The following is a 15,477-nucleotide window of genomic DNA, read 5'->3' on the forward strand; positions in this document are numbered from 1 at the left end:
AAGTTAAAGGGTTTGAGATGGCTGTGGATTGATAGATTTTTTTTTCTTCTTCCCGTCTTGAGCAAGGCAGGCTTCAGCACTTGTCACAATCACTCGATTGGCTTGTCCACCGCTGTTCATAGGAGGTGTGTTTGTCCAAGTGGACGTGGGAGACACTGTGGATTTATCTGATCTTACAAGCCATCAGGTTGAGCAGAGCTTTGCTAAACATGACCTGAAGTGTGCCGGCCCCCGAGCAAACGCTGCTGTCACCTTGGCCAACCCGAGCTGTCATCTCTCAGAGTGGCCCATGAGAGCTGACAGCTGTGGCGTTCCCAAAACAAATCACTGCTGCGTTTGGTAACACTCCGCGTCCCCGTGATTTAGCCCTCACCGAGACAAGAGCCGGAGTGGCTGCTAATGCTGCGGCTAATGTACTGCCCGCGTGTGCACGTCTTCTTTTGCATCTGAGAATGTGTGCTTGCGTTCCTGCTTGTGTTTGCAAGGCTTCATGCAGGCTCTCTGTGTTTTTCCACCACCTCTTTGCCTGAGTTAACAAAGCGATGTTCACATCTTCTTTTGTCTCTCGCTGCACTTCCCTAGCTGTGGCCTTTTCCTGCATCCCTTAAAAGGCAAATGAGCAAATTTTATTGTCTGATAGATTGTGAACTTTCAATTTGTGAGTTTTCATTTTGTAAGAATAGTAATGACATCTGGCAGTGTTCCTGTCGCACCACCATGACTCATGTAAGGTGATTACTGAAATTTGGGTTTTCGTTCTCTGACAGAATCGTCACAGAGGCTCATTTTTTTCTCTGTGACTTTCACAAAAACTTTGTGTTTACAATCTAAACTGAAGTGCACAAGATCAGAAACACAGAGGTGAAGGTTCAATGGTAAGCTCAAGTATGAACTTCATATCTGCTTATATTCATAGTTGAAACAAGAAAGAACAAAGGTTATATTTATTGATCAGTAATTCTAAAATGGCACCAAATGAGGTGCTTTTCTGCTTCTGAACTGTTTTGCAAAAGTGTTACACTTTTTAACTGCCATTTTTAATGAGCATACGCGCTCTCTTGCTCACGCACATTCACTCGTACACGCACAAACACACACATTACACCTGTCACACAGTTTAAAAAAAACATAGATTTTTGATTATTCGTTCCTGGGCTTTTTTTAGACATCAAACAACAGCGGCTGAGATGTGGTTTCTATTGATGTCATTGTTTTTTTTTTGTCACAGTTGCTGACATATCTTTACTTTGGCTCATCTCTTAAGACTGGTTCACAGTTAAAATTCACTTATTTTCCCCTTAGATTAAAAATAAGATCATTCAAGGTTTGTATTCAGCTATCAGCCGAATAAATGGACTTAAATAATAAAAAAATTAAAAAATAAATAAAAATCACAAAGAAACATTTGGAAGGGATAATAGATTTCACATCTCTCATACTACTGAAGATTTTTATCTAAGCGCCAACTAACTACCATCCTGGATCTTAGAGACTATAGAAAATATTTTGTTATATAAATGACATTTATCACTAAATGTTTGCATGTCTTCTTTCATTTGTCAGCAGATGTTTGAAAGAGAGGCTTTTGTTCAGCTACACAGATGAACAACAGGAAGGAGGACATGGAGATCTCATCTCACTACCGTCAGCTCCTCAGAGAGCTCAATGAGCAGAGGCAGCATGGCATCCTCTGTGATGCCTGTGTCATTGTGGACGGAAAGATCTTCAAAGCCCACAAGAACGTCCTTCTGGGCTCCTCACGTTATTTCAAAACTCTTTACTGCCAGGTAAGAAAACCTGCTTGAGAAGACAGAAAACACACTTAACACAAAAACAGGGATTGGATTTAGTTTTACAGTTTACAAGGAAGTTCTTAATGATCCTTCTCTGTGTCCTCCAAGGTTAAAAAGGGAGCCGAGCCTCACCATCAAACTACTGTCACTCACCTGGACATCGTCACGGCGACCGGCTTCAAAGCCATCCTGGACTTCATGTACTCGGCACACCTTGCCCTCACCAGTAAGAATGTGATCGAGGTTATGTCTGCCGCCAGCTACCTGCAGATGACAGACATCGTCCAAGCCTGCCACAGCTTCATTAAAGCTGCTCTGGACATCAGCATCCGCTCTGAGATGGCTGATGAGCTGGCAGACTTTGAAATGGGAGCTGTTGCTGCAGGTTTAGGAGGAGGTGGAGGAGTTGGAGGGGGTGGAGGAGTGGGTATTGCAGGTGCAGGAGGTGTACCGGGAGCAGGTTTAGGAGGAGGTGGAGGTGGAATAGTGGGCATGGCCTCTGAGGCCTTAGCCTCCATCATGTCTGGTCGCAGCACCTCCCCATGGCTGGCACGCCGCACTAGTCCAGCCAACTCTTCTGGGGACTCAGCCATTGCCAGCTGCCATGAGGGAGGCAGTACTTATGGAAAAGAGGACCAAGAACCCCCCAAGAGCCATGAGAGCCAGGAGGAAGCCTGCCATGACTCTCAACCCGCCTGGCCACATGACTACAGGCCTGTCAGTGTCAAAGAGGAGCAGGTCTCCCCAGCGTCCTCTTCTCATCCAAGAGACACTCCCAAAGGAGCAACCCAAAGTCAGGCAGAGCAAGGGTCTGGAGGAGCTGGTGGAGTGGGTGGAGAAGGGCATTGGCCGCCACTGTCAGGGTCAGGACGAAGGAAGAACAGGAAGAACAAAGACACAGTTAGACATATTACCCAGCAGGCTGAGAGGAACTGGGACCGGGAGCGGGAAAGGGAGAGGGACAGTAGGCCTGGATCTCCTCTGCCCTCCATGCTGGGTGTCACTGGATGGAACTACAATGGACAGGACATCTCAGGTAAGGCTGCCAGCCTTTCCCACTGTTCACTTTCCCTTTCTGTGGAAGATCGCTAGTTGCTTAGAGTTCAAAGTCCTCTTTCTTTTTTCATTATGTGGCTCGATTTTTAGGCAAATGTCACAACAGCAGTAGGAAGGTACTTGTAAAAACGAAGGAAGAAAGGAGGCAGGTCAAAATAAAATATTTCCACCTGCAGAACTAATGATGACTTTGAGGTTTCAATGTTTCCTTGAGTTGTTGTAGTTTTATAATGCTTGACCCTTATTAGTTAGTTATCCAGTCATGTAATTACTGAATGACTGGTAACATAATGAGATTAGGTTAGATAACAGAGTGAGACTGTTGTCTCAACACCTAACTGTGATAAAATCTAATTTATCTTTTAAAAGCTCAGCAGATGGAAGCAAACAACCGGCTGTGCTCTTTTCTTCAAACTCACATGCATGACACTTCACCGTACATTAGTCCTTAATACTTTGAGGCCCGGATGGCTAACTCCGTGCACATCCGCCATCCGCACAGTTTACTTCTTGAAATTGACCTCCTTTCCGGGGTTGAGATTAGTGAGCTTATACCAAACTTGTTAGGCCTAAGATGATTATCTCAAATCTTGAAGGTGTGAGGTGGAGCCTGGGTAAATGCAGATGGATAATGCAATCCTCTCCTTACTGCAGTTTATGTAAGCTGCACTCCCACATAAAGGAGCAAATGCACATAAGTACATATTTATTTAGAAATTTCTCTTGATCCTGTTACAGAATTACAGTGTTACAGAATTGTTGAGCGAATTCCTTTAGACTAAAACTTATACATGACAAATTTACCTGTGTGCATGTGACTGCGTGTGTTTTGTGTACCCCAAGGCGTTGATAGGTAGATCATTAAAAGTAAGAGAAGCTAATCCTGGGCGCATTAAGGGAGTTGGCTGTGAAATGGGCACACGCGTCGCACAGTGAAAGAAAACAGGATAATTGAATTGACCTGGGTCACTGCACGGATTACCAACGCGTCCTCGCCATCCCAAGCTCCTCCCCTTCTCTCTGGGGTTTAGGGAAGGACCTTCTGGAAAGGGCAAGCGAAGGGAAAAGAAAAAGAGAGCATCATATTGGAGGGGTAATGAGAAAGAGGAAAAAAGAAGCACAGACATGAAGAGGAATTGCACCAAGCATCCTTATGGGCTGGCAGCGGTTTGTCCACATCTTCAGCCCCAGATTTTATGACCTGTAGTCAGACCTTATTACTGTGCCCAAGAACAAATTGCCTTGAGGTCTAGAATTGTAGACATGCTTATTCACACATGCCCACACTCAATATCACTGTTAACATTGGTCAGTCGTAGGGTTCTGGTAGAAGGCGGAGTTGTGCTGAAGCAGCCTCTAATGAGACGAATGTTTTCTCGCCTAAAGGTTAGAGGAAGTCTAGTGTTGCTGCTGGCGTACACTCACCCGGTGTTAGCCAAAAGACAACCAACGATACTACTGGGTTTCAGGAATGGTCTCAAAATAAGAAAGAATAGGAGAATGGGGTCTCCTTCAGAGAAATGGGCTTGATATTTAGCGGTAAAACATCATGTTACCATTTGAAGTTTAACAGTGATATTGTATATGAGGATCAGTTTCAGTAGTGAGGAAGTTTGTCGGGATGGTGTCTTGGAAATTTTTGTTAAACAGGCTAAATTAGGTAATTATTGCTCTATATAAGATACAATGTAAAGTCAATTGGTTTTATCATTTTTTACCAGGGCCAAAAATGCACACATGGGTTCAGAGAGTTAGTCTCCTAAGTCATAAGTCTAGGATTTTTTTTTCCTCAAGGATCTGAATAAGGAATATAGGAATGTGTAAAGGTCAAGAAAGTAGAAGGTGACAAAATGTATAAATATTATATTAATTAGCATTGCAAGATAGAGTTGACAGTAGATGCAAACTTTGATGGATAGATACAACAGTTTGAAGTTCATGTTGATGGGAAAAGAAGATCTAGTTATTACATAAAATCTGATTTATCTCATCATAAAAAGAAAATGCAGTTTGTAGATATGAAATTAGTACAACACATTGGAAATATTTTACTTTATAATCTAATAATAATGGGACAGGGTGAGCTGTATTTTTTTTTTTTTAGCATTTACAGACACATACAAGGCATCATTGAGCATAACACACAAGTTGCAGGAAGGTTTGACTCAAGGAGAAAAGCCTGCCTTGCAAATGTAGACAAAGGTCACGTTCCGTATTAGAAGTCAAGGGGATGAAGAGAGGGATGAGCTGTTGTGCTTTTGTTTTAAAGAGCCAAGTTTAAGACAGCCATTTTCATTGGTTCCTTTTGTTTTTGTACCATTTAAACCAATTAAGGGTCACAGGGACCTTTTTTTTTTTTTTAAATTATGTTATGTTCTTCCTTTTCTTTTTTATTTTCTTGTTATAAGGTTTTCAATGTCCTGGTTTAGATTGCAAAACTGGCAACAAACTTTGTAACTAATCAATGGCGACGACTCTGGTTAAGTTTCAAAGTCATAATGTAGAAGTCTGTTGATTATGTGGTCGTAAAAAATGAACAACGTAAATGTCTACAGGATCACCAAATAAGTTCCCCTTCAACATATTTTAACTGTGACAATATTTAACTGTGACAAAGCTGCCACAGAACAGAATTTTATGGGCTGGATCACTTCCCACTCCACTCCACAGTGATGCAGGGAGGTGTTTTTGTGAAACAATTTTGTCATTGTGAGGAAATGATCATATTTTAGCACAAAAATATGTCTTTTCTTGGCATTTACTCTATATGGTGAAAAGACAACTTGTAGCTAAATGTGTTGGCATTATGAAACAGCTAGTTTGTGGTGGAATTGTTGTTCCATAAAGTCCATTGTTAGTTTCCATGGCTATGGTAGGTATAAAGGAGAAAGGGCACCTTCAGTCTGAGATTAGCTTAATTGCTTCATTCTTTATTGATGAGAAGTGCCTACACACTTTGTCTTTCTCCCTCCCTCTCATTCATCTGTAATCAGTGACCATGCTTTGCTATTAGAAACATTTACATTTTGTACAACACAAGGGTTGTCTAACTAAGGATTTTACTGGATTATTCTGTAATATAAGGATAATAAATGGCTGTGTAAAGGCTCAGTGAATTGGTGCACAGCCGCCAAAGCATCTGTATGAACATGCCATGTGCCTATGTGGACATAAACAGCTTCCAGAATTAGGATTTGTTTTCTTTAGATCTCCTTCTCCAACAAACATCTGCTGTGTTTACTGGATGTAATTATTGAGGCCACTGAGCTCTCAACAGCCTTTTCTCTCATTTGCTAATGCTTCAGCTTCTTATTTCCAAGGCTCACCTTGTCTACTGACACAAATCTTTGAACTCTCACAAGTGAAGCAGCAAAAAAGCAGTATCTCTTGGATTTCAGCAAACAGAAGTATGGGTAGAGGTGACAATTTTCAAGAGATGAGTTTTAAATAGTTTATACTTTGCTCACTCTGACATGAACCTTTAAATAATTACCTAAAATTATTTTTAGTTCGACCCCCTCTGCTTTGATTGCTCATTGTAGACCTGAACAATAATCCCTGAATATGTATATATATATATATATATATATATATATATATATATATATATATATATATATATATATATATGTAACTTTTATATATAAAGGTATATCTTAAACTACATATATCTTTTTTCCCTTTACCATTTCTGTATTGCTTTTCTTTAGCAAAAGACAGACAAAAAAAATGGGTTTTTTTTTTTATGTTTTTTTTTTTTTCCTATTAGTTGTCATTTTGCTAGACAGGAAAGACATTGACAGATTTACCTGGCATGAGATCCATGTGTCTTATCTTTACAGTAACTAAACCAATATTCTGAAATAAAACCTGTCCTGTTGTATAAAATTTAAAAGAATAGACCATTTCTAAGTGTGGGATTATCCCAACATGTGGGACTTGATCTCTTCTTATAGTCTATGAACATTGGCCGGAGAGGCAACGACAGCCTTAAACTGCCCTTCTAAGAGTTTACATTTGAGAAGGGCCCAAAAGCTCTCAGCAGGATTTGAATCAGCCGAGAAAGTGGGTCTATTCATTCACTTGTAAACTTTGCTAACTATCAGTTGAGTAATAGTGAAAGATTGTAAATTATGATCTTAATGAATGCTGTCAAACTCATCATACAACTCTGCCTAAAAAAAGATGTTCAGTAATTGGCAGCAGGTGTGGAAGTTGATTCTCCGTCGATTATCGACCTGAAAAGCTTTGATAAATTTATCTTTATAACAACAGATCCTTACCAATAGTTCTCATCCATCTTGCAGTGGTGCTGTTTGCAACTAAGTGTTGGGTCAGTCTTGTCGTACTTCTTAACCCACTTTTGACTCCTAAAATGGCCACTGATAAGCAGTAGTCATGGTTCAGTCTGTTGTGCTGTGGCCACATCTCTGAACACTTGACACATCATACTTCTGGATACTTTGGGAAAGTAACAATTTTAGAAAATGGTAGAAGATTTATCAATAAAGTCTAAAAATGATGTGATAATATGTAGATGTTAATTCCATTGGGCCCTTACTCGCCCCAGTAACACTATTACATATCACCTTAAATGATTCAATTCAGAAAACCTTGAATTTGTAGGATTTTGAGTTGGTAAGTAAATATAAATACAGCTAATGATAAGACACCAGTGTTTACTTGCCTATTAACTGTGCACAAAGTCTATATGTACATTAATGTTTTAAGTGTTCTAAATGGCAATATATGAGGAAGTGATTGTATCAAGGTTGTGGCTTAGTATTTTTAGATACACAGTCTGAGTTTTAGTCTTTCACACTTAACCCTAGAGGTCTTACTTATGCCATTTGACACTCTGTATTCTTACTAATTTTATTTTTAAAGGTGTCACTTTTACAAAAGATGAATATGTCATATTAGACACAAGTCTCATTCTTTCCTCTGAATAACTTTCTTTCCTCTTTCTTTCTTTCCTCTTCAACTTAACGATCTGCCATTATTCTTGTGGCAAACACCAGCTTGATCTTTATTCCCACATAATAACGGCACTGGAAATAACTTTTGTTTGTGTTTTCTTGCTGGTATTAAAGCACGCACATGCAGACATGGTGACCTTTAGTGGCAGCTTGGGGGATTTTGGCAATCCGGTACATGACCAGTGTGATACACACACTCACATACACAAAGCTTGGAGCATCTGATTATGTAGACATGAACAGTTCAATCACATGTGGGCTGTTCTTTCCATTTCCCTCTAGCTGTTGCACATTGATTACATCGAGAATCTTTTTTTGAAATCCAGCATCTTTATCTGACTTTCTTCCTCTCTGCTCCGCGGCCTCAGAGTTTCCCTCTTCAACTACTAATATACACGAGTTCTTGCAAATGCACGCATGCGCTCAGTTGCATGTTATTAAAAAATGAAATATTTTTTCAGTAGAACCATGTCCTGTTTGCCTCTGCATGCATGCTTAACAGTTAACAACGCATGTTTTGACTTGCTTGAGTTCAGGTCTTCATTCTCTCAAGCTCCAGAGCCTCTTGGATTCTCCTGGGGCCCACAGACTGGTGCTCTGCCCTTTATTTTTTGCATAAACTTTCTCTCCCTTTCTCCCTTCTTCTCTCCATGCGCTCCTCTCCCCAAGTCTCTGCAGTCTAAAGGTGAACACTTGAAATAATGAATCGGATCCCCCTTTCGCCCCCTTCCTCTCTGCATTCCAGTTAAGACTCTCCCCATAGTATTTGCACTTCATTAAACTTGAAATAGGTTTAATATTTAAAACACCGTGAACAGATTTCAACCCCCTCACACCTCACACACATCTCCACATCTTCTCTCCTTTCTCCTCGCTCTTGGTTTAATAATCTACTTCCAGATTTCCTCCTTAATTCACTTCCCCTTCATTAAAAACCAAAATAGATTTAATATTTCAGAGTGTGGACTTAAGTTTTAACCCCTGTCTTCATGGCTTGATGTTTGACATGCAATGGGTTAGATAGCTACATCATGTTGAGGCCTCTCCTCCTGTATTCTCTCCTCTCCATCTGAGTTGTTCTGCGGCTTTTTCTGAAGCTCTGGCTTCATCTTTCTCGCTTTTTCCACCGGCAGTCTATTATCAGTTCTGTCTCTCACTGTCTTTGTACTCCAGACCCCTCTCTGTGCCTCAATGTGTCCCCCCCAACCCCCTATTTGTTCTGCCTCTTTGTCCTCTGACTGCCTAGATGATTTCTGCCCTTTCCTCCCACCCTATTGACTTTTGTAGCCTTCTCACCCCACCTCCCTCAATTTCCCCTTCTCCTTCCATCATCTCCTTCCCCTTTTTGTCCCCTGCTACCAAACATACACAAACTCATTTACCCTCCGTCTCTGCCTAGTATGGTTTTTTTTTTTGTCCTTGGGGGCGTTGTGAGAGAAGACTGTAACAGTTCTTTCCCCCATTTTTTTCCTCTCACATTTCAGTCTCCTGTTTGCTTTTGAAACTAAAAATTAAAGACAGAAAGAAAGTTCCATTATCTCTGTGATAACGAATCATTTCTCACCGCCCACCAGTCATCTTTGTCATATGACCTCACATCCTGCTGGACATTATGGGCGGCGCACCAGCTAAAAAAGACCCTTCTCCCACTCCGCCATGGCATCACACCACACACATATTCACACAATTTTTCACACTCTTGCTGTCTCTGTCTTTTTCTCTCGCAGCAGTTCTCAATACTGACACCTGCTCTATTTATAATTCTTTGGCTTTAAAAGCACCATTTTGGACCGGAAGTCGCCCCCTCCTCACTCTTGACCATGGCTTTTTTCCAAAACGTCAGCACCCCCCACCTCTCTACCTCCTGCCCCTGGAACAGGCCGGAGAAGGATTGCTGGGTGGACAAGAGGAGGAGGAAAAGGTGTGTGTCTTTGTGTGTGAGTGTGTGTGTGTTAGGGGGGGTTAAAGATTAGCCATCCCACCCTGAGTGCACCTGGGTTGGGCCCATGTGTGTACTTAAGCCAGCAACGGCCCACACACACACACACACACACACACACACAGTATGTTCTTGCCCACTAACTCAGATGCAAGTATTAAAACACTACCTGCAAATATCCTGTGGAATATGTGATACCATATAATCCCACATTTCACTTCAAAATGTATCAGGTTGACTCTACACAAACACCCTTTTTGGCATTGATCACTCGGGTCTAAGAATCAAACTACCCAGAATGCATTCTGACAGGATGTCCTGTTGGCATGACACATGGGTGGGAGGGTCAGGAGGTTTTTGTGGTTGAACATTCACAGCAGTACCCCCCCCAGCCAAAACCCGGCAACACATATCAACACACACTCTTTATACGCCACTGCATACCCAAAATATCTACACACAGATGTCTTAATAGTTGTGGTTGACTTTGTAGATCAAACACATGCAAACTTTAAAACTCATACATGAGAAAAAACAACACTACGCCTCCTCCCTGATCCTTTGTCTTTTATTTATTCTAACGCTCATCTTTAAGAGAGGATGATGATACCTTTAGACCTTTTGCCATCCTGCTGAGATGTAAAATTGCTTTCACATCAAGGATAAAACACTTTCAGTTTTTTCTTATGTTTTCTTCTTGTTTATTTTTTTATTATTTTTTTTTTTCCATAATAATACAGTTGGGTCCCACTGACTCATCCTGCTGTAATGCTGAGAAACTACAAGTGCAAGATATAAAGTTTAGTATAATCATATCTTTTTTTTTAAACTTCATTTACTATAATGTTTTTGGAGCTGTAAAACTGAAGTAGTTAAACATAGTTTGGAAATAAACTCTGGATGCTGTCTGAGACACAATGTCAGTGATGAAATACCACCTTTAATAGGGGATCAATGACAGGGCTCCTCTTTAGACATAGGAGATGAGATTTGATGTGAGCTCAGATGATTCTCTCTCTCTCCTGCAGTGATCTGATAGCACGTAATGGGCCCTGTAGCTGTGAGCCTGGCATGGCTGTTCTCTGTGGCTTATGTGTCACACTGAGGCCAGCATTTACCAAAGTAAGTTCAGGGCAAGCGGCTTGGATATTGAGATTTACTAAATGTGTGTGTGAGAGAAAGAGAGGTAGATGTATACACTAGTCAGAATGACTGACAGGAAGTATCTAAAACAGATACTTTGGAGAAGAGTTTAACCCTCTGAAGAAGTATCTTAAAGCTGGACATGAGCTTACTTACTTTCTCCTTTTCAGTCGACCTGCAGCTCCTCTTGCTTGGTGTGTTTATTTTAGAAAGGTGGCTTTGTTCTATTTACTGTACCCACTCCCTCAGCGGCCTCTATCCCCGTCAGACCAGTTAGAAAAGGGGAGCGACAAGGAAGATGTGGATGGGGAGGAGGAGGAGGAGAAGGAGGGGGGGCATGATGTTTGGACAAACGGACAACCCGAACAGGATATAGAGGTCTACAGCCTGTGGGTGTGTCGGTTTGGCCGTGACACAGCTTGCACACAAACGCCGTGCGTGCACACGCATACACATATGTACACACAGTGGTGGGAGTGTTCCAGCTGGAGGGCAAAGTCTCCCTTTCCTCTTACACATTCAGTCTCTCTTCTCCCTTCATTCCCCCACTCAGCCGCCACACCCCTCCACACCTCCTTCCTTTAGACCTTTCTCTCTCCTTCATCCCTCATTCCTTCCTTTGTGACAGCCCCTACCCCTCCTCCTCTGTGTCCAAAGAGGAAAAAAAAAGAAAGTGTTAAAGATACAGAAGAGTTGGCCAACAGCGATGAGAAACGAGGAGGGAGAGGCCAAAATCACCACAGGGGACAATTATGGCTTGGGCTGTGTACATGTGTGTGTTTGTGTGCGGTTCTTTTTTGGGTTTGATAGTTATAGAGAAGCTGAAGACAGTCCTGGAAGCCACTATCTGTCCTTCACAACGATTTGTCTCCTCCCTCTCTCCTCTATCACTCCTTCCCTCAGTCTGTTTGGACCTTCTTTACCATCCTGTCAGTTCACACTGTCACTTCTGTTTTCACTCATCTCCTATACTGGAGCTGCAACCACTTTTTGTTTGCACTGTACACGTGTGTATGCATGGATGTTTCATCTTGACTACATTGACTTTGAATAAAGGCAGGGCTGTGGGTGGGTTGAACGTCATCCCGATCAGCTGAATACGCCTCTTTAGTTGCTTGTTAAAAAGCGGAACAACCAGATAGGTCAGAAAAAGAGCAAAAATACCATAAAAAATTTGTCACAAGTGTTTTTACATAAATCACTAACAACAAAAGCTTAATCACTCTTTGCAGTCACTGCCCAGAAGCATTTTCATTTCACATTTCATCATTAATCATGTAACAATTTCGATGCTTGAATTTACATTGAAGAAAGAAAATATCCTGATACTTTTACATTTCAGTTAAAGAATAAATGGGAAAAGAAAGAAATAGAAACGCTATGATGATTAACATCAGTTACAAAAATGCTCCTACATATCAAGGAAGAACACAAGGCCTCTTAACTGACAACCAGCCTCACTTCTTCTCTTATCTACCCATCCCCACCCTCACCCACACCCCACACAGCAGATTTGGCTCTTTGTCTTCAATGATAATTAGTATTCTCTTGATATGAATTGTGTCCACCACTTCCATGTGACATCATTTCATTTTCGCTCACCGCTCACTTTTATTAAACGATCAATCCACATGCCAGAATGTGGAATTGTGCCACCTCTTAGGATGGACCCAAAGTCTCTGCTTCTTACTGACCCTTCAGAAAAAGTAACTATATGAATCCATCAAATGTGTTTCTTGTAACAAGAGCATCCTCAGGATCTAATCTGTAAAAGAAAATGAATATATTTTTACCTCAGATAATAAAATTAGAGCATTTAAAAATAACTATAATAGCTTTGTGGAAAGTTTGTTACTTTGCATGTCTTATCCCCTGGTTCACTTTTATGTTGGTAACTGTTGGGATCCCACATTGTCGAAGATTTGTGTTTTATGTCTCACTCGGTTATTAGAGACTGGTTTAAGGCATATATCTGTTGAATCAAATATTTCAAGTGTGCAAAATCAAAATTACATGCAGTCATATATGTTATTTTCAGATAACAGGGAATTTTCTAAGTTTGATTGACCAAGCAGTGTGGAATAAGATATATTTCATATGTCTCAATAGCTATTTGTAGGTCCTTCTATTGTGGGTATTATGGGGTTCAGTCAAAGGTGCTCATAAAAATCCTCTTTATTTATTATATGAAAGTTTTTCATTTCATGCATAGGGAAGAACAAATACCTTTTATTTACTCAGTCCAATTATCAAATTGGGTTTGTGCTGCGGAGCTAAATGTCATCTCTAAATTTAGCTTGTAAAGGGAGAAAGATAGCTTTAAATATAGAACTTTTTTTTATCAGTCACAAAACACTGAGGGATCATTATTTTCCACTGTTATTAATTCAAGCCAGGTATAAACATAGTCATAATCATCAGTCTCACAGACTTTAACTTGCTTCACCCCCATCTGTAACAGCAAAAAAAATAGAAATGAATTAAAGGTAAAACTGATAGTTTGGTCATTTGATATTTGAATACATACTGTTGGATATGGTTTGCAGGTGACTCCAGAGCTGAACCAAACACTAACATGGCTGAGGATGGAGTCATTCCCAGTGCCTCTGCAAAGCCTCAACTGGGCAGAAAAGTTTGATGCAGTTACTTCATACACCCCATGAGAAACTGTCGCCAGTCTGAAACGTCTTCAGGACTGCATACAGTCACTGACATTTAACATGATCCAGTGGCTTTAAATCATCTACACTTGGTGTTATTGAATCTTTTGAGAATCTACATGATATTTAAAAGGTTTAAAACAGCCATCTACACACGTTTAATCTAATCGGTAGTGTTAAGACACAGGTGTTAGGGCAGAAATAATAATTATCTCAGTTTAAATGCACTAAATAAACAGTTTGATTTGATTTGCTTGAAGGAAAACCCAGCAGAATATACCTAAAAATGAACAGAAACACTCTCAAGCTGTTCTTAGTCATGACCTAACAGACATCCATGGTGGTGTATTCTTTCCAATGCTACCCTCTCCATGTAGACCATGTGTTTGCTTCCAGCTGATTCACAACCTTTAAATTAGCAGCTAATAAGTTTCCATCAGTTTTAAATCCTGCCTTTGCGTGATACTAATGCATATGCCTTCTGCTACAGATGTGTAATCTTAACTGGTAATGCCATTGTCGTAGAGGAGGGGGATGTCACAGATCAAACCCCTTAACTGTGACATAATCTGTGAGGTAAGAGTAGATAACGCAGCGGGATGATGTGTTATAACAGCGGGGGTGACTTAGGCTCAACCCACAAGCTGCCAAATGCCTTCTGACGATACTACTGTGACACTTATAAATTGGGAGGGTGGAGAGACATTGCAAAATTCTAAATAAAACAAAGCTCTATTCAGTTTTGGTTTTTAAGGTCTAGAGGCCAAAAAGTTCTATTTTTTATTATATTAAATAACCAGTTACAGTTAAAGTGCTTGCACTGATGAGTTAAAGAATATGTCTTTTACTACAGAAGCGATTTTGCATAGATTTCAGCTCGCTGTATCCTCTGCTCATTATTACTTCATTTTAAAAAGCAGAACTTGCCTTTGTTCCTCACCTCTCATTTTCCTCTCCAACCCCCTTTGCCCCAGATCACCTGCCAGCCCACACGCTTCATTGTTTCCATTGTAGCACCTCCCCGGAGGAAAAAAAATTCTGCTCACTGTTTTCGTTTTCAAAGCTCAGGAGAGAAAAATGTATATATATATATATATATATATATATATATATATATATATATATATGTGTGTGTGTATATATATATATATATATATATATATATATATATATATATATATATATGTATATATATATATATATATATATATATACATATATATATATATATATATATAAGATTTATTTTCTTATTTCACTTAAATAGTAGCTTAAATAGTAGCTTATTATAATGTAATAATATAGTAACACTGCATTCTTCATTAAATCACTGTTTTTAGTTTTACAAAGAGGATAAATGGAAATAAAACAATAAAATTAGGTAAAGAAAATCAATAAAGAGTATTTGTGGAGAACTTTAAATTTGCATTGTCTAAGCTCAATTTGATCTTCATGAATCAAGTTTAACAGAGGGGCAGAATAGAGAATAAATGGAGTCCATAAAGAGAATTCTTTGGCTGTCTATGATATTAAAAAGAGATACAAAAGTTTAAGGAGTCTAAAAATTATTTGAGAGATTTTTAAGATCTCTTTTGAAACCTGAACCAAGACTAACATGAGCCTCTCGGCATCTTTCACTTTGGGGACATAAATGAGAAGGTGGAGATACAAGCTCGTTTTGATATCATACAGATCTTACTTTTGTCTAAGAGAAATAAATTAAACATTTTTTTTAGATCACTTGTCTTATTTAATTTTCTCTGGGTTTCTTCACTCCAGTACACTCATACTTCAGCAGCATGTAAAGAATAACCCCATCCAATATGTGTAACCTCTTCCCTACCCTCTCTACCTTTCCTCAGCCCCCACTCCTCTTCCTCGTATGTCAGTTTTTCTGGTAACAGGCT

The 15,477-nt window shown here is 39.9% G+C and overlaps 1 protein-coding gene across 1 annotated transcript in view; it reads left to right on the forward strand.

The window, feature by feature from the left end:
• Positions 1-1,601: 1,601 nt before the first annotated feature.
• zbtb46 (zinc finger and BTB domain containing 46) overlaps positions 1,602-15,477 on the forward strand; it is a gene marked incomplete at both ends in the record, with an annotated part of 40,283 nt that continues 26,407 nt past the window's right edge. The window contains 2 exons of the mRNA XM_079239373.1: positions 1,602-1,787; positions 1,902-2,829. Of these exons, the coding sequence (XP_079095499.1) occupies positions 1,602-1,787; positions 1,902-2,829 (1,114 nt within the window). The remainder of the gene's footprint in view (positions 1,788-1,901; positions 2,830-15,477) is intronic.

Source organism: Telmatherina bonti, assembly GCF_933228915.1.
Source record: "Telmatherina bonti genome assembly, chromosome: 4".
Lineage (NCBI taxonomy): Eukaryota > Metazoa > Chordata > Actinopteri > Atheriniformes > Telmatherinidae > Telmatherina > Telmatherina bonti.